At 47.3% G+C, this 20237-nt stretch overlaps 1 protein-coding gene across 1 annotated transcript; it reads left to right on the top strand.

Annotated features, from left to right (window-relative positions):
• Window positions 1–19554: 19554 nt before the first annotated feature.
• On the top strand, window positions 19555–20237 carry LOC106588017 (galactose-specific lectin nattectin). Its single transcript, XM_014176681.3, has one exon. The coding sequence runs from the start codon at window positions 19663–19665 to the stop codon at window positions 20167–20169; it is 507 nt and encodes a 168-aa protein (XP_014032156.2). The 5' UTR covers window positions 19555–19662; the 3' UTR covers window positions 20170–20237.

The following is a 20237-nucleotide window of genomic DNA, read 5'->3' on the forward strand; positions in this document are numbered from 1 at the left end:
AGAGGAGAGCAGTATCCGTCTCATCCTTTAAGAGACTGGAGAGAGAGATAGACGGACTTCAGGAATAACGAGCACCACTCTCTCCTCTCTAACCACCTCTCTACTCCTCTCTCTCCTCTCTAACCATCTCTCAACTCCTCTCTAACCATCTCTCTACTCCCCTCTCTCCTCTCTAACCACCTCTCTACTCCTCTCTCTCCTCTCTAACCACCTCTCTACTCCTCTCTCTCCTCTAACCATCTCTCTACTCCTCTCTCTCCTCTCTAACCATCTCTCTACTCCTCTCTCTCCTCTCTAACCATCTCTCTACTCCTCTCTCTCCTCTCTAACCATCTCTCAACTCCTCTCTCTCCTCTCTAACCACCTCTCTACTCCTCTCTCTCCTCTCTAACCATCTCTCAACTCCTCTCTAACCATCTCTCTACTCCCCTCTCTCCTCTCTAACCACCTCTCTACTCCTCTCTCTCCTCTCTAACCACCTCTCTACTCCTCTCTCTCCTCTCTAACCATCTCTCAACTCCTCTCTAACCATCTCTCTACTCCCCTCTCTCCTCTCTAACCACCTCTCTACTCCTCTCTCTCCTCTAACCATCTCTCTACTCCTCTCTCTCCTCTCTAACCATCTCTCTACTCCTCTCTCTCCTCTCTAACCATCTCTCTACTCCTCTCTCTCCTCTCTAACCACCTCTCTACTCCTCTCTCTCCTCTCTAACCACCTCTCTACTCCTCTCTCTCCTCTCTAACCATCTCTCTACTCCCCTCTCTCCTCTCTAACCACCTCTCTACTCCTCTCTCTCCTCTCTAACCATCTCTCTACTCCTCTCTCTCCTCTCTAACCACCTCTCTACTCCTCTCTCTCCTCTCTAACCATCTCTCTACTCCTCTCTCTCCTCTCTAACCATCTCTCAACTCCTCTCTAACCATCTCTCTACTCCCCTCTCTCCTCTCTAACCACCTCTCTACTCCTCTCTCTCCTCTAACCATCTCTCTACTCCTCTCTCTCCTCTCTAACCATCTCTCTACTCCTCTTTCTCCTCTCTAACCACCTCTCTACTCCTCTCTCTCCTCTCTAACCACCTCTCTACTCCTCTCTCTCCTCTCTAACCACCTCTCTACTCCTCTCTCTCCTCTCTAACCATCTCTCTACTCCCCTCTCTCCTCTCTAACCACCTCTCTACTCCTCTCTCTCCTCTCTAACCATCTCTCAACTCCTCTCTCTCCTCTCTAACCATCTCTCTACTCCCCTCTCTCCTCTCTAACCACCTCTCTACTCCTCTCTCTCCTCTCTAACCATCTCTCTACTCCTCTCTCTCCTCTCTAACCACCTCTCTACTCCTCTCTCTCCTCTAACCATCTCTCTACTCCTCTCTCTCCTCTCTAACCATCTCTCTACTCCTCTCTCTCCTCTCTAACCATCTCTCTACTCCTCTCTCTCCTCTCTAACCACCTCTCTACTCCTCTCTCTCCTCTCTAACCACCTCTCTACTCCTCTCTCTCCTCTCTAACCATCTCTCTACTCCCCTCTCTCCTCTCTAACCACCTCTCTACTCCTCTCTCTCCTCTCTAACCATCTCTCTACTCCTCTCTCTCCTCTCTAACCATCTCTCAACTCCTCTCTCTCCTCTCTAACCACCTCTCTACTCCTCTCTCTCCTCTAACCATCTCTCTACTCCTCTCTCTCCTCTCTAACCATCTCTCTACTCCTCTCTCTCCTCTCTAACCATCTCTCTACTCCTCTCTCTCCTCTCTAACCATCTCTCTACTCCTCTCTCTCCTCTCTCTCCTCTCTAACCACCTCTCTACTCCTCTCGTTCCTCTCTACACCCCTCTTTCATCCTCTCTCCTCTCTTTCTTCCTCTCTACACCCCTCTTTCATCCTCTCTCCTCCTCTCTCCTCTCTACACCCCTCTTTCATCCTCTCTCCTCTCTAACCATATCTCTCCTCCTCTCTCTCCTCTCTAACCATCTCTCTACTCCTCTCTCTCCTCTCTACACCCCTCTTTCATCCCCTCTCCCCTCCTCTCTACACCCCTCTTGCATCCTCTCTCCTCTCTCTCTTCCTCTCTCTCCTTTCTTACACCCCTCTTTCATCCCCTCTCCTCTCTAACCATCTCTCTACTCCTCTCTCTCCTCTCTAACCACCTCTCTACTCCTCTCTCTCCTCTCTTACACCCCTCTTTCATCCCCTCTCCTCTCTCCTCCTCTCTACACCCCTCTCTCCTCCCCTCTCCTCTCTCTCCTCTCTACACCCCTCTTTCATCCCCTCTCCTCTCTAATCCTCTCTGTACTCCTCTCTCTCCTCCCCTCTCCTCTCTACTACTCTCTCTCCTTCTCTCTCCTCCACTTTCCTCTCTAACACCCTCTCTACTCCTCTCTCATCGTCTACACCCCCTCTCGCTCTCTCTCTCCTCTCTACATTCCTCTCTCTCTCCTCTACTCTCTCCTCCTCTCTACACCCCTCTCTCTACTCCAATCTCCTCCTCTCCTTTCGTCTCTCTCCTCCTCTCTATCCCCCTAATGGAGTCTGTTTCATCAGTGTTCCTCTATATATATACCTGGAGATGGAAACTCTGTCCCCATAATGGAGTCTGTTTCATCAGTGTTCCTCTATATAAATACCTGGAGATGGAAACTCTGTCCCCATAATGGAGTCTGTTTCATCAGTGTGCCTCTATATAAATACCTGGAGATGGAAACTCTGTCCCCATAATGGAGTCTGTTTCATCAGTGTTCCTCTATATAAATACCTGGAGATGGAAACTCTGTCCCCATAATGGAGTCTGTTTCATCAGTGTTCCTCTATATAAATACCTGGAGATGGAAACTCTGTCCCCATAATGGAGTCTGTTTCATCAGTGTTCCTCTATATAAATACCTGGAGATGGAAACTCTGTCCCCATAATGGAGTCTGTTTCATCAGTGTTCCTCTATATAAATACCTGGAGATGGAAACTCTGTCCCCATAATGGAGTCTGTTTCATCAGTGTTCCTCTATATAAATACCTGGAGATGGAAACTCTGTCCCCATAATGGAGTCTGTTTCATCAGTGTTCCTCTATATAAATACCTGGAGATGGAAACTCTGTCCCCATAAAGGAGTCTGTTTCATCAGTGTTCCTCTATATATATACCTGGAGATGGAAACTCTGTCCCCCTAATGGAGTCTGTTTCATCAGTGTTCCTCTATATATATACCTGGAGATGGAAACTCTGTCCCCATAATGGAGTCTGTTTCATCAGTGTTCCTCTATATAAATACCTGGAGATGGAAACTCTGTCCCCATAATGGAGTCTGTTTCATCAGTGTTCCTCTATATATATACCTGGAGATGGAAACTCTGTCCCCATAATGGAGTCTGTTTCATCAGTGTTCCTCTATATAAATACCTGGAGATGGAAACTCTGTCCCCATAATGGAGTCTGTTTCATCAGTGTTCCTCTATATATATACCTGGAGATGGAAACTCTGTCCCCATAATGGAGTCTGTTTCATCAGTGTTCCTCTATATAAATACCTGGAGATGGAAACTCTGTCCCCCTAATGGAGTCTGTTTCATCAGTGTTCCTCTATATAAATACCTGGAGATGGAAACTCTGTCCCCATAATGGAGTCTGTTTCATCAGTGTTCCTCTATATAAATACCTGGAGATGGAAACTCTGTCCCCATAATGGAGTCTGTTTCATCAGTGTTCCTCTATATAAATACCTGGAGATGGAAACTCTGTCCCCATAATGGAGTCTGTTTCATCAGTGTTCCTCTATATAAATACCTGGAGATGGAAACTCTGTCCCCCTAATGGAGTCTGTTTCATCAGTGTTCCTCTATATAAATACCTGGAGATGGAAACTCTGTCCCCCTAATGGAGTCTGTTTCATCAGTGTTCCTCTATATAAATACCTGGAGATGGAAACTCTGTCCCCCTAATGGAGTCTGTTTCATCAGTGTTCCTCTATATATATACCTGGAGATGGAAACTCTGTCCCCATAATGGAGTCTGTTTCATCAGTGTTCCTCTATATAAATACCTGGAGATGGAAACTCTGTCCCCATAATGGAGTCTGTTTCATCAGTGTTCCTCTATATAAATACCTGGAGATGGAAACTCTGTCCCCATAATGGAGTCTGTTTCATCAGTGTTCCTCTATATATATACCTGGAGATGGAAACTCTGTCCCCATAATGGAGTCTGTTTCATCAGTGTTCCTCTATATAAATACCTGGAGATGGAAACTCTGTCCCCATAATGGAGTCTGTTTCATCAGTGTTCCTCTATATAAATACCTGGAGATGGAAACTCTGTCCCCATAATGGAGTCTGTTTCATCAGTGTTCCTCTATATATATACCTGGAGATGGAAACTCTGTCCCCATAATGGAGTCTGTTTCATCAGTGTTCCTCTATATAAATACCTGGAGATGGAAACTCTGTCCCCATAATGGAGTCTGTTTCATCAGTGTTCCTCTATATATATACCTGGAGATGGAAACTCTGTCCCCATAATGGAGTCTGTTTCATCAGTGTTCCTCTATATAAATACCTGGAGATGGAAACTCTGTCCCCATAATGGAGTCTGTTTCATCAGTGTTCCTCTATATAAATACCTGGAGATGGAAACTCTGTCCCCATAATGGAGTCTCAGGAGCAACTGGTTTGAAGTGGCTCCAAGGCAGCAAGTGATTGAGACTTGCTTTCCTGGGATTGAGCCACATGCTAACTGCCAGTCACAGCTGGAGGCGCCGATGAAGGTAATTATTTCCTGATTTGCTCCCTGAATTGAAATGAGCGAACGTTAACATAGCGGTCCGTTATTTGTATTCGGCAGTTGTTTTCAATGTGGCGACGCCGCTGGATTATTACACGTGGGAATATATAGATGGATGTATGGACACAGACGTGTGTGTGTAGAACGAAAGATCCCCTCCTAAACCCCCTTTTGCTCTCAAAGCTCTGAAAGCCATTACCCAACAGGGGATCCTTTCCCAGGGAATTGTCAGCAGAACATCTAGACATGTTGTAATCAACACTTCACACTAAACTATAGAGAGGATGAGTGGGAACGTTATAGCCTTACCTACTGAATATTACTTTTTATGTTGACCTTTATTTAACCTTGAAAAAAAGACCCCTTGAGGTTAGAAACCTCTTTTTGTGAGTTGAACCTGGTTAGATGTCAGCAGGAAGTAGTCAGCGTGTACACATAACACATGAACACAATACAATACACAATACAACACAATACAACACTACACAATACCACACAACACAACACAACACAACACAACACAATACAATACACAACACAACACAACACTACACAACACTACACAATACCACACAATACAACACAACACAACACAATACAACACAACACATCACATTACAACACAATACAACACAATATAACACACAACACACAACAAAATACAACACAATACAACACAACACACAATACAATACAATACAACACAATACAACACACCACATTACAACACAACACATCACATTACAACACAACATAACACACAACACAATACAATACAACACAATACAACACAATACAACACAATACAATACAACACAATACAATACAATAAAATACAACACAACACACAACAAAATACACCACAATACAACACATAACACAATGCAATACAACACAATACAACACAACATTACACACAACACACAACAAAATACAATATAATACAACACAATGCAGCACAACACAACACAGAATACAACACAACACAATACACCATAACACACAACAAAATACAATATAACGCAACACAACACAACACAATACAATACAACACACAACACAACAAACACACCATAATACAACACAATACAATAGAACACAGTACAACACAGTACAATACAATACAACAAAACTACAGTGGTGAATTACAACAACAAAAAGTACTCTCAATTCCTGAAAGCCATTGCTCAGCAGGGTCCGTCCCCAACAGGGTCCGTCCCCAACAGGGTCCATCCCAACAGGGTCCGTCCCCAACAGGGTCCATCCCAACAGGGTCCGTCTCCAACAGGGTCCGTCCCCAACAGGGTCCGTCCCCAACAGGGTCCATCCCAACAGGGTCCGTCTCCAACAGGGTCCGTCCCCAACAGGGTCCGTCCCCAACAGGGTCCATCCCAACAGGGTCCGTCTCCAACAGGGTCCGTCTCCAACAGGGTCCGTCTCCAACAGGGTCCATCCCCAACAGGGTCCGTCTCCAACAGGGTCCGTCCCCAACAGGGTCCGTCCCCAACAGGGTCCATCCCCAACAGGGCCCGTCCCCAACAGGGTCCGTCCCCAACAGGGTCCATCCCAACAGGGCCCATCCCCAACAGGGTCCGTCCCCAACAGGGTCCGTCCCCAACAGGGTCCGTCCCCAACAGGGCCCGTCCCCAACAGGGCCCGTCCCCAACAGGGCCCATCCCCAACAGGGCCCATCCCCAACAGGGTTCATCCCCAACAAAGTCCATCACAATAATTCTTTTGATAATTTTCACTATTGTAAAAACACCATGAAATCAGTTCCTAGTCATTTACATGTTTGAAATCTGTTCCTAAGTATTCCCACTTATAATAGAGAGACACGTGATTGTATAAAAAAATGTAAGCAAGTTTTGAAATGATTATGTTTTTTGCAGTCTACAAATGATTTGTAATTCTGTTCCGGCCCCATGTGCTCATGAAAATAATCATCCGTCGGCTGATTCTAGTTGATCCCTGATCTAGACATATAATCTCTATGTTGCAACCATCTCGACATCCTGTAATCAACACGTCAGACAACACAATAGTAAGGTGAGAACTCAGGGAGAATGATGTTGGGTATTTCCATTTACGGCTGTTCTGTTCCTCGGTAACGCAGACAAAGAAAATAAATGTCTTTATGAAAAGGAAAGCCATTAAACCAAAAATAATTGTCTGTGTGTTTTGGAAGTGGGCTCTGGGCAATAGGCGCTGGGCGCTGGGCTCTGGGCTCTGGGCACTGGGCTCTGGGCAATAGGCGCTGGGCAATAGGCGCTGGGCAATAGGCGCTGGGCGCTGGGCGCTGGGCAATAGGCGCTGGGCGCTAGGCGCTGGGCAATAGGCGCTGGGCAATAGGCGCTAGGCGCTGGGCGCTAGGCGCTGGGCGCTGGGCAATAGGCGCTGGGCGCTGGGCGCTGGGCAATAGGCGCTGGGCAATAGGCGCTGGGCGCTGGGCAATAGGCGCTGGGCACTGGGCGCTGGGCAATAGGCGCTAGGCGCTGGGCGCTGGGCACTGGGCAATAGGCGCTGGGCAATAGGCGCTGGGCAATAGGCGCTGGGCGCTGGGCAATAGGCGCTGGGCAATAGGCGCTGGGCAATAGGCGCTGGGCGCTAGGCGCTGGGCAATAGGCGCTGGGCAATAGGCGCTGGGCGCTGGGCAATAGGCGCTGGGCAATAGGCGCTGGGCAATAGGCGCTGGGCAATAGGCGCTGGGCGCTAGGCGCTGGGCAATAGGCGCTGGGCGCTGGGCAATAGGCGCTGGGCAATAGGCGCTGGGCGCTAGGCGCTGGGCAATAGGCGCTGGGCAATAGGCGCTGGGCAATAGGCGCTGGGCGCTAGGCAATAGGCGCTGGGCGCTGGGCAATAGGCGCTGGGCGCTAGGTGCTGGGCGCTAGGCGGCTAAAGCGGAAAATATCAATTCTGATCTTTATCAACAAGATCCATTACCAACAGGGTCTGTTCCTAAGGCATTGATACCATCTAGACATATTGTAATCAATACTTCACACAACACAATAATCAGGGTGAGAGTTTAGAGCAGGAAGAATGGTGGTTTAGGTTAACTGCTGATCCCTCTCTAAAGGATGCAGACAAAGTAACAATCCCAGATGGCGCAGACAAAGAAAGGTCACGCAAAGTAAAAACCTGTCTTTAACAAGAAAACCTCGAGCCATTTACCCAAAATGTTTAGCTATGGTGTTCTGTGAGTGGACAGCTTGGTGGCTGAAGCCTTAGCTATAGTGTTCTGTGAGTGGACAGCTTGGTGGCTGAAGCGTTAGCTATAGTGTTCTGTGAGTGGACAGCTTGGCGGCTGAAGCCTTAGCTATAGTGTTCTGTGAGTGGACAGCTTGGTGGCTGAAGCCTTAGCTATAGTGTTCTGTGAGTGGACAGCTTGGTGGCTGAAGCCTTAGCTATAGTGTTCTGTGAGTGGACAGCTTGGTAGCTGAAGTGTTAGCTATATTGTTTTGTGAGGGGACAGCATGGTGGCTGAAGCCTTAGCTATATTGTCCTGTGAGTGGACAGCATGGTGGCTGAAGCCTTAGCTATAGTGTCCTGTGAGTGGACAGCTTGGTGGCTGAAGCGTTAGCTATAGTGTCCTGTGAGTGGACAGCATGGTGGCTGAAGCCTTAGCTATGGTGTCCTGTGAGTGGACAGCTTGGCGGCTGAAGCCTTAGCTATGGTGTTCTGTGAGTGGACAGCTTGGTGGCTGAAGCCTTAGCTATAGTGTCCTGTGAGTGGACAGCATGATGGATGAAGCCTTAGCTATAGTGTCCTGTGAGTGGACAGCTTGGATGCTGAAGCCTTAGCTATCGTGTTCTGTCAGTCATTAGGACCATCTGTATAGTCAGTCATTATATATATATGTATAGACCCAGGCTGACCATCATAACCCAGCATCAGTCAGTCATTAGGACCATCTGTATAGACCCAGGCTGGCCATCATAACCCAGCATCAGTCAGTCATTAGGACCATCTGTACAGACCCAGGCTGACCATCATAACCCAGCATCAGTCAGTCATTAGGACCATCTGTATAGACCCAGGCTGACCATCATAACCCAGCATCAGTCAGTCATTAGGACCATCTGTATAGACCCAGGCTGGCCATCATAACCCAGCATCAGTCAATCATTAGGACCCAGGCTGTGTCACAAACGGCACCCTATTCCCTATATAATGTAGTGCACTACTTTTTGACCAAGGCCCATAAGGTGCTGTTCAAAAGAAGTGCACTACGTAGGGAATAGGGTGCCATGTCAGACGCACCACCAGCATCTCTGAAGGGAGGAAGGCAGCGTTTAAGGATCTAGGAAAGACACAAACAAACAAACAAACAAACAAACAAACAAACAAACAAAGGCCGTAGGTTCATTCTGTTAGACCTGCTAGAGCGGCAGCATCTGCCAGCAGGCTATTAGAGCTATCCAGCTGGCTGACCAGAGCCTGGCTGTGGGTTCACCCTGTTAGACCTGTTAGAGCTATCCAGCTGGCTGACCAGAGCTTGGCTGTGGGTTCACCCTGTTAGACCTGTTAGAGCTATCCAGCTGGCTGACCAGAGCCTGGCTGTGGGTTCACCCTGTTAGACCTGTTAGAGCTATCCAGCTGGCTGACCAGAGCCTGGCTGTGGGTTCACCCTGTTAGACCTGTTAGAGCTATCCAGCTGGCTGACCAGAGCCTGGCTGTGGGTTCACCCTGTTAGACCTGTTAGAGCTATCCAGCTGGCTGACCAGAGCCTGGCTGTGGGTTCACCCTGTTAGACCTGTTAGAGCGGCAGCATCTGCCAGCAGGCTATTAGAGCTATCCAGCTGGCTGACCAGAGCCTGGCTGTGGGTTCACCCTGTTAGACCTGTTAGAGCTATCCAGCTGGCTGACCAGAGCTTGGCTGTGGGTTCACCCTGTTAGACCTGTTAGAGCTATCCAGCTGGCTGACCAGAGCCTGGCTGTGGGTTCACCCTGTTAGACCTGTTAGAGCTATCCAGCTGGCTGACCAGAGCCTGGCTGTGGGTTCACCCTGTTAGACCTGTTAGAGCTATCCAGCTGGCTGACCAGAGCCTGCCTGTGGGTTCACCCTGTTAGACCTGTTAGAGCGATCCAGCTGGCTGACCAGAGCCTGGCTGTGGGTTCACCCTGTTAGACCTGTTAGAGCTATCCAGCTGGCTGACCAGAGCTTGGCTGTGGGTTCACCCTGTTAGACCTGTTAGAGCTATCCAGCTGGCTGACCAGAGCCTGGCTGTGGGTTCACCCTGTTAGACCTGTTAGAGCTATCCAGCTGGCTGACCAGAGCCTGGCTGTGGGTTCACCCTGTTAGACCTGTTAGAGCTATCCAGCTGGCTGACCAGAGCCTGGCTGTGGGTTCACCCTGTTAGACCTGTTAGAGCTATCCAGCTGGCTGACCAGAGCCTGGCTGTGGGTTCACCCTGTTAGACCTGTTAGAGCGGCAGCATCTGCCAGCAGGCTATTAGAGCTATCCAGCTGGCTGACCAGAGCCTGGCTGTGGGTTCACCCTGTTAGACCTGTTAGAGCTATCCAGCTGGCTGACCAGAGCTTGGCTGTGGGTTCACCCTGTTAGACCTGTTAGAGCTATCCAGCTGGCTGACCAGAGCCTGGCTGTGGGTTCACCCTGTTAGACCTGTTAGAGCTATCCAGCTGGCTGACCAGAGCCTGGCTGTGGGTTCACCCTGTTAGACCTGTTAGAGCTATCCAGCTGGCTGACCAGAGCCTGCCTGTGGGTTCACCCTGTTAGACCTGTTAGAGCGATCCAGCTGGCTGACCAGAGCCTGGCTGTGGGTTCACCCTGTTAGACCTGTTAGAGCTATCCAGCTGGCTGACCAGAGCCTGGCTGTGGGTTCACCCTGTTAGACCTGTTAGAGCTATCCAGCTGGCTGACCAGAGCCTGGCTGTGGGTTCACCCTGTTAGACCTGTTAGAGCTATCCAGCTGGCTGACCAGAGCCTGGCTGTGGGTTCACCCTGTTAGACCTGTTAGAGCTATCCAGCTGGCTGACCAGAGCCTGGCTGTGGGTTCACCCTGTTAGACCTGTTAGAGCTATCCAGCTGGCTGACCAGAGCCTGGCTGTGGGTTCACCCTGTTAGACCTGTTAGAGCTATCCAGCTGGCTGACCAGAGCTTGGCTGTGGGTTCACCCTGTTAGACCTGTTAGAGCTATCCAGCTGGCTGACCAGAGCTTGGCTGTGGGTTCATCCTGTTAGATCTGTTAGAGCTATCCAGCTGGCTGACCAGGGCCTGGCTGTGGGTTCACCCTGTTAGACCTGTTAGAGCTATCCAGCTGGCTGACCAGAGCCTGGCTGTGGGTTCACCCTGTTAGACCTGTTAGAGCTATCCAGCTGGCTGACCAGAGCCTGGCTGTGGGTTCACCCTGTTAGACCTGTTAGAGCTATCCAGCTGGCTGACCAGAGCCTGGCTGTGGGTTCAGCCTGTTAAACCTGTTAGAGCTATCCAGCTGGCTGACCAGAGCCTGGCTGTGGGTTCACCCTGTTAGATCTGTTAGAGCTATCCAGCTGGCTGACCAGAGCTTGGCTGTGGGTTCATCCTGTTAGACCTGTTAGAGCTATCCAGCTGGCTGACCAGAGCTTGGCTGTGGGTTCACCCTGTTAGATCTGTTAGAGCTATCCAGCTGGCTGACCAGGGCCTGGCTGTGGGTTCACCCTGTTAGACCTGTTAGAGCTATCCAGCTGGCTGACCAGAGCCTGGCTGTGGGTTCACCCTGTTAGACCTGTTAGAGCTATCCAGCTGGCTGACCAGAGCCTGGCTGTGGGTTCAGCCTGTTAGACCTGTTAGAGCTATCCAGCTGGCTGACCAGAGCCTGGCTGTGGGTTCACCCTGTTAAACCTGTTAGAGCTATCCAGCTGGCTGACCAGAGCCTGGCTGTGGGTTCACCCTGTTAGACCTGTTAGAGCGGCAGCATCTCCCAGCAGGCTGTTAGAGCTATCCAGCTGGCTTGCTCCCAAATGCCACCCTATATAGTGCACTACGTTTCACCAGAGCATGGACAACACTAGTGCACTATAAAGGGAATAGGGGTGCCATTTGGAAAGCAGCTGCTGTTAGAAAGCTCCAGGGTCTCAAGTGGCTCGTTAACATCACTAAGGAGGACCGGAGGAGAATTAGATGCCTCTAAGTGCTGGGAACCAGGCATCACAGCAACACAGGTCATGTTGGAAACCAGAGCAGCAGAGTGCTACTATCAGGAAAGAAACTGAGCTAATGACGTTGTCTGTTTGGGTAAGATAGGATCCAATAGGATGAGACGCCAATATCACAAGGGGGAAAATTGTCTTAGACGCACAGTACTGCTGTATACAAAATAGACACTGTACATTACACCTTCAAACATGTATAGATTTTTTTTTAGCTTTATTTAACTAGGCAAGTCAGAACAAATTGTTATTTACAATGACAGCCTACCGGGGAACAGTGGGTTAACTGCCTTGTTCAGGGGGCAGAACGACAGATTTTTACCTTGTCAGCTCAGGGGATTTGATCCAACAACCTTTCAGTTGCTGGCCCAACACTCTAACCACTAGGCTACCTGCTGGTTACTGGCCCAACGCTCTAACCACTAGGCTACCTGCTGGTTACTGGCCCAACGCTCTAACCACTAGGCTACCTGCTGGTTACTGGCCCAACGCTCTAACCACTAGGCTACCTGCTGGTTACTGGCCCAGCGCTCTAACCACTAGGCTACCTGCTGGTTACTGGCCCAACGCTCTAACCACTAGGCTACCTGCTGGTTACTGACCCAACGCTCTAACCACTAGGTTACCTGCTGGTTACTGGCCCAGCGCTCTAACCACTAGGTTACCTGTTGGTTACTGGCCCAACGCTCTAACCACTAGGCTACCTGCTGGTTACTGGCCCAACGCTCTAACCACTAGGCTACCTGCTGGGTACTGGCCCAACACTCTAACCACTAGACTACCTGCTGGTTACTGGCCCAACGCTCTAACCACTAGACTACCTGCTGGTTACTGGCCCAACGCTCTAACCACTAGGCTACCTGCTGGTTACTGGCCCAACGCTCTAACCACTAGGCTACCTGCTGGTTACTGACCCAACACTCTAACCACTAGGCTACCTGCTGGTTACTGGCCCAACGCTCTAACCACTAGGCTACCTGCTGGTTACTGGCCCAACGCTCTAACCACTAGGCTACCTGCTGGTTACTGGCCCAACGCTCTAACCACTAGGCTACCTGCTGGTTACTGGCCCAGTGCTCTAACCACTAGGCTACCTGCTGGTTACTGGCCCAGCGCTCTAACCACTAGGCTACCTGCTGGTTACTGGCCCAACGCTCTAACCACTAGGCTACCTGCTGGTTACTGACCCAACGCTCTAACCACTAGGTTACCTGCTGGTTACTGGCCCAGCGCTCTAACCACTAGGTTACCTGTTGGTTACTGGCCCAACGCTCTAACCACTAGGCTACCTGCTGGTTACTGGCCCAACGCTCTAACCACTAGGCTACCTGCTGGGTACTGGCCCAACGCTCTAACCACTAGACTACCTGCTGGTTACTGGCCCAACGCTCTAACCACTAGGCTACCTGCTGGTTACTGGCCCAACGCTCTAACCACTAGGCTACCTGCTGGTTACTGACCCAACGCTCTAACCACTAGGCTACCTGCTGGTTACTGGCCCAACGCTCTAACCACTAGGCTACCTGCTGGTTACTGGCCCAACGCTCTAACCACTAGGCTACCTGCTGGTTACTGGCCCAACACTCTAACCACTAGGCTACCTGCTGGTTACTGACCCAACGCTCTAACCACTAGGCTACCTGCTGGTTACTGGCCCAACGCTCTAACCACTAGGCTACCTGTTACCTACATTACAAGTGACCCTTATACTTTTCAGATAGTCACATACGTAATCATTTTATTTTTCGGGGTAGATCAGCTTTAGTATTGCAGATAGATTGTAGCTTCCATCAATGTAATTATCTGCATAATTTCCAATCCCCATATATATATATGTATATATACACTGCTCAAAAAAATAAAGGGAACACTTAAACAACACAATGTAACTCCAAGTCAATCACACTTCTGTGAAATCAAACTGTCCACTTAGGAAGCAACACTGACAATAAATTTCACATGCTGTTGTGCAAATGGAATAGACAACAGGTGGAAATTATAAGCAATTAGCAAGACACCCCCAATAAAGGAGTGGTTCTGCAGGTGGGGACCACAGACCACTTCTCAGTTCCTATGCTTCCTGGCTGATGTTTTGGTCACTTTTGAATGCTGGCGGTGCTTTCACTCTAGTGGTAGCATGAGACGGAGTCTACAACCCACACAAGTGGCTCAGGTAGTGCAGCTCATCCAGGATGGCACATCAATGCGAGCTGTGGCAAGAAGGTTTGCTGTGTCTGTCAGTGTAGTGTCCAGAGCATGGAGGCGCTACCAGGAGACAGGCCAGTACATCAGGAGATGTGGAGGAGGCCGTAGGAGGGCAACAACCCAGCAGCAGGACCGCTACCTCCGCCTTTGTGCAAGGAGGAGCAGGAGGAGCACTGCCAGAGCCCTGCAAAATGACCTCCAGCAGGCCACAAATGTGCATGTGTCTGCTCAAACGGTCAGAAACAGACTCCATGAGGGTGGTATGAGGGCCCGACGTCCACAGGTGGGGGTTGTGCTTACAGCCCAACACCGTGCAGGACGTTTGGCATTTGCCAGAGAACACCAAGATTGGCAAATTCGCCACTGGCGCCCTGTGCTCTTCACAGATGAAAGCAGGTTTACACTGAGCACGTGACAGACGTGACAGAGTCTGGAGACGCCGTGGAGAACGTTCTGCTGCCTGCAACATCCTCCAGCATGACCGGTTTGGCGGTGGGTCAGTCATGGTGTGGGGTGGCATTTCTTTGGGGGGCCGCACAGCCCTCCATGTGCTCGCCAGAGGTAGCCTGACTGCCATTAGGTACCGAGATGAGATCCTCAGACCCCTTGTGAGACCATATGCTGGTGCGGTTGGCCCTGGGTTCCTCCTAATGCAAGACAATGCTAGACCTCATGTGGCTGGAGTGTGTCAGCAGTTTCTGCAAGAGGAAGGCATTGATGCTATGGACTGGCCCGCCCGTTCCCCAGACCTGAATCCAATTGAGCACATCTGGGACATCATGTCTCGCGCCATCCACCAACGCCACGTTGCACCACAGACTGTCCAGGAGTTGGCGGATGCTTTAGTCCAGGTATGGGAGGAGATCCCTCAGGAGACCATCCGCCACCTCATCAGGAGCATGCCCAGGCATTGTAGGGAGGTCATACAGGCACATGGAGGCCACACACGCTACTGAGCCTTGTTTTTGACTTGTTTTAAGGACATTACATCAAAGTTGGATCAGCCTGTAGTGTGGTTTTCCACTTTAATTTTGAGTGTGACTCCAAATCCAGACCTCCATGGGTTGATAAATTGGATTTCCATTGATTATTTTTGTGTGATTTTGTTGTCAGCACATTCAACTATGTAAAGAAAAAAGTATTTAATAAGATTATTTCATTCATTCAGATCTAGGATGTGTTGTTTAAGTGTTCCCTTTATTTTTTTGAGCAGTATATATATTATATTATTTATTATTTTCCCCTAACCCTACCACCCCTCCCCTAATTGGTGTAAACTAATGGACAACAACCCTTTGGCTTCTATTTCCAGCTTATACATACTATATATATTTTAGAGACACAGTCTATTTTACAAATAGTTATCTTTTGTTTTGTTTTTTAATCCCATTGTTCAGCTCTTCCCATCTATCTGTGAAGACCATCCAGTTTTATTTTGCCATATATTTGTAACTGTGCTGTTTCACAAATGTTCTGAACCTACTCTATATACATTTTAACGGACACAGTATATTTTAAATTAGTTATCTTGTTGTGTTAAGTGCCACCCTTCAGCTCTGCTCAACACCTCCCGTCTATCTCTCATAGCCTGGTTCCTCTCTAGGTTTCTTCCTAGGTTTTGGCCTTTCTAGGGAGTTTTTCATAGCCACCGTGCTTCTACACCTGCATTGCTTGCTGTTTGGGGTTTTAGGCTGGGTTTCTGTACAGCACTTTGAGATATCAGCTGATGTAAGAAGGGCTTTATAAATACATTTGAATTTGATCTCTGAACACCATCCAGCAAGATTTGATCTATTTTTTTTGCATAACTTTCTATTAAAATGTATTGTAGTGTAATAATTTCTTTATTTTTGGGATATGAACACCGAGTATGTCCTCTTCACAGTCAGACCATTTTATTGGTAAACTACATGGTAATGTAACAAGTTAAATTCTTTTGTGATCCAGTACGTAACGTTAGAAAAGTATCTGGTTTGACAGCAGACTCCCGTAACAGTGTTTCCACCTATAAATCTAATCTAATCACGTTATTGGTCGTGTAGACATACAGTATATCTAATCATGTTATTGGTCGTGTACACATACAGTATATCTAATCATGTTATTGGTCGTGTAGACATGTATCTAATCACATGCTATTGGTCGTGTAGACATACAGTATATCTAATCACATGCTATTGGTCGTGTAGACATGTATCTAATCACATGCTATTGGTTGTGTAGACATACAGTATATCTAATCATATGCTATTGGTCGTGTAGACATACAGTATATCTAATCACATGCTATTGGTCGTGTAGACATACAGTATATCTAATCATATGTTATTGGTCGTGTACACATACAGTATATCTAATCATATGCTATTGGTCGTGTAGACATACAGTATATCTAATCACATGCTATTGGTCGTGTAGACATACAGTATATCTAATCATATGCTATTGGTCGTGTAGACATACAGTATATCTAATCACATGCTATTGGTCGTGTAGACATGTATCTAATCACGTTATTGGTCGTGTACCCATACAGTATATCTAATCATATGCTATTGGTCGTGTACACATACAGTGTATCTAATCACATGCTATTGGTTGTGTAGACATACAATATATCTAATCATATGCTATATTGGTCGTGTACACATGTATCTAATCACATGCTATTGGTCGTGTACACATACAATATATCTAATCATATGCTATTGGTCGTGTACACATGTATCTAATCACATGCTATTGGTCGTGTAGACATACAGTATATCTAATCATATGCTATTGGTCGTGTAGACATACAGTATATCTAATCATATGCTATTGGTCGTGTAGACATACAGTATATCTAATCATATGCTATTGGTCGTGTAGACATACAGTGTATCTAATCATATGTTATTGGTCGTGTAGACATACAATATATCTAATCATATGCTATTGGTCGTGTAGACATACAGTATATCTAATCACATGCTATTGGTCGTGTAGACATACAGTATACCTAATCACATGTTATTGATCGTGTAGACATGTATCTAATCACATGCTATTGGTTCTGTACTCATATACCTGTCACGTCCTGACCATAGAAAGCTATTCTTTTTCTATGGTAGAGTAGGCCAGGGCGTGACAGGGGGTTTTGTCTAGTTTATTTATGTCTATGTTGGTTCTAGTTTATTTTTTCTATGTTGGAGATTTTGTCTAGTTTATGTATTTCTATGTGTGGTTCTAGTTTCTGTTTTTCTATGTTTTTTGGGGGGGATGATCTCCAATTATCATTGTTGTCTCTAATTGGGGATCATATTTAAGTTGTTGTTTTTCCCACTAGATTTTGTGGGAGATTATTTAGAGTAAGTGTATGTTGCACCTCTTCGCCACGGTTTGTTGTTTGTTTATTTGTATGTCTTGCATAGTTTCACAGTTTAAATAAATAAATAAAATGTGGAACGATACACACGCTGTGCTTTGGTCCCATTCATCAGACATCCGAGACAATACCTAATCACATGTTATTGATCGTGTAGACATACAGTATACCTAATCACATGCTATTGGTCGTGTAGACATACAGTATATCTAATCACATGCTATTGGTCGTGTAGACATACAGTATACCTAATCACATGTTATTGGTCGTGTAGACATACAGTTTACCTAATCACATGCTATTGGTCGTGTAGACATACAGTATACCTAATCACATGTTATTGGTCGTGTAGACATACAGTATACCTAATCACATGCTATTGGTCGTGTAGACATACAGTATACCTAATCACATGCTATTGGTCGTGTAGACATACAGTTTACCTAATCACATGCTATTGGTCGTGTAGACATACAGTATATCTAATCTGTCATGCCCTGACCTGAGAGAGACGGTTTATTTCTCTATGTTGTTAGGTCAGGGTGTGGGGTGGGCATTCTATGGTTTATATTTCTATGTTTTGGCCAGGTATGGTTTCCAATCAGAGGCAGCTGTATATCGTTGTCTCTGATTGGGAACCATACTTAGGCAGCCCTTTTTCCCTCCTTGAGTTGTGGGATATTATTTTTGTACTGCTGTGTGAAGCCTGCAAGACGTGATGGTCGTGTTCCATTGTTTATTATTTTGTTTAAGTGCTCAGAGTTCAAATAAATAGCAAGATGAACACATACCACGCTGCACCTTGGTCCCCTCATTTGGACAACCGTTACAGAAGATCCCACCACCAAAGGACCAAGCAGCGTGATCAGGAGGACTGGACCTGGGAGGAAATCCTGGATGGGGCAGGAACCTGGACAAGGCCTGGGGAGTATCGCCGTCCGCAAGAGGAGATAGAGGCAGCGAAAGCTATATAGGATGGTGTGTATAGACAGTAGATATATAGGATGGTGTGTATAGACAGTAGTTATATAGGATGGTGTGTATAGACAGTAGTTATATAGGATGGTGTGTATAGACAGTAGTTATATAGGATGGTGTGTATAGACAGTAGTTAGATAGGATGGTGTGTATAGACAGTAGTTATATAGGATGGTGTGTATAGACAGTAGTTATATAGGATGGTGTGTATAGACAGTAGTTATATAGGATGGTGTGTATAGACAGTAGTTATATAGGATGGTGTGTATAGACAGTAGTTATATAGGATGGTGTGTATAGACAGTAGTTATATAGGATGGTGTGTATAGACAGTAGTTATATAGGATGGTGTGTATAGAAGCTGTTTATCAGTATCCATTAGTAATTGTGATATGGGCCTGAATTCACAAAGGAAGGACTGGTTTGGCATGTCCCCCTACCCTCTAGTAACTGAGATATGGGTCTGAATTCACAAAGGAAGGACTGGTTTGACATGTCCCCCTACCCTCTAGTAACTGAGATATGGGTCTGAATTCACAAAGGAAGGACTGGTTTGACATGTCCCCCTACCCTCTAGTAACTGAGATATGGGTCTGAATTCACAAAGGAAGGACTGGTTTGGCATGTCCCCCTACCCTCTAGTAACTGAGATATGGGTCTGTATTCACAAAGGAAGGACTGGTTTGACATGTCCCCCTACTCTCTAGTAACTGAGATATGGGTCTGAATTCACAAAGGAAGAACTACTGAACTAGGAGTTGTGTTTTATAATGAATATGAGTGGCGGACCTGATCCTAGATCAGCATTCTTACTCTGAGACGCTTTGTGAATAGTGGCCCTGGGACTAAACTAAAAATAACATGGGAAGACCACAGCTGCAGATAAATAGAACTACTGGGTTACGTGTCATGGTCGCAGTACCACCTTATCTTGGAAAAATACTGCTTATGGAAAACATCGAATTGACTAAAACACTTATCAATGAGAAATTAACAGAATGATCTACCAATGGCCTCTCTGCCAACTTCTCCCCACCCTCTCAACATGAGATAAAAGGAGCCACTGGGGCCCAGATAGCTTCCTACCTAGCTAGCCCAGAACACAGGAGCAGAGCTGCAGACCAGAACCCAGGATCCTAGAGTCATTCTCCTGTCTACTTCAGTGACTCTTCACCCAGAACAGAAACCTTTTCACCATGTCTGTTCCCCTCTGCTTCCTCTGTCTTCTCAGCCTGGCTGTTGGTGCTCTACATTGCACTCCCGTGTCTGACCAGGAGGGGGAGCTCTCAGAGCCTCGGTATACCGACTGTCCCCAGGGCTGGTCAAACTACAACAATCGCTGCTTCAGGTACGTCGCCTCTCAGCTGGACTGGGCCGATGCAGAGTCCTACTGCGTGAGCCTGGGAGCCAACCTGGCCTCTGTGAACAACAAAGGGGAATTCAGCTTTGTGAAAAACCTGATCAAAAGCTTCGACCCTGCTGAGAGCTATACCTGGATCGGGCTGAATGACCTCCACAAGGAAGAGAGATGGATGTGGTCGGATGGCTCCAAGGTGGTCTACACGATCTGGTCTTCAGGTGAACCCAGTGGAAGTAGAACAGAGAACTGCGTTCAGACTAACTACCTGAACGACAAGCTGTGGAACGATGCAGTCTGCTCATACAAGTCTGCCTTTGTCTGCGCCACGCGTCCCGGCCTCTGAACCTCTTGAGTCTTTAGTTCAAAGATTGCTTTGGTTTCTATAAATAAAGAAAAACCTTTCATTGAAAA

This window comes from Salmo salar, chromosome 26 (assembly GCF_965601325.2).
Source record: "Salmo salar chromosome 26, fSalSal1, whole genome shotgun sequence".
Lineage (NCBI taxonomy): Eukaryota > Metazoa > Chordata > Actinopteri > Salmoniformes > Salmonidae > Salmo > Salmo salar.

Bases quoted from the DNA above. Each gene is read 5' to 3' on its own strand.
- LOC106588017 (XM_014176681.3), top strand. From the start codon at position 19,663: ATGTCTGTTCCCCTCTGCTTCCTCTGTCTTCTCAGCCTGGCTGTTGGT.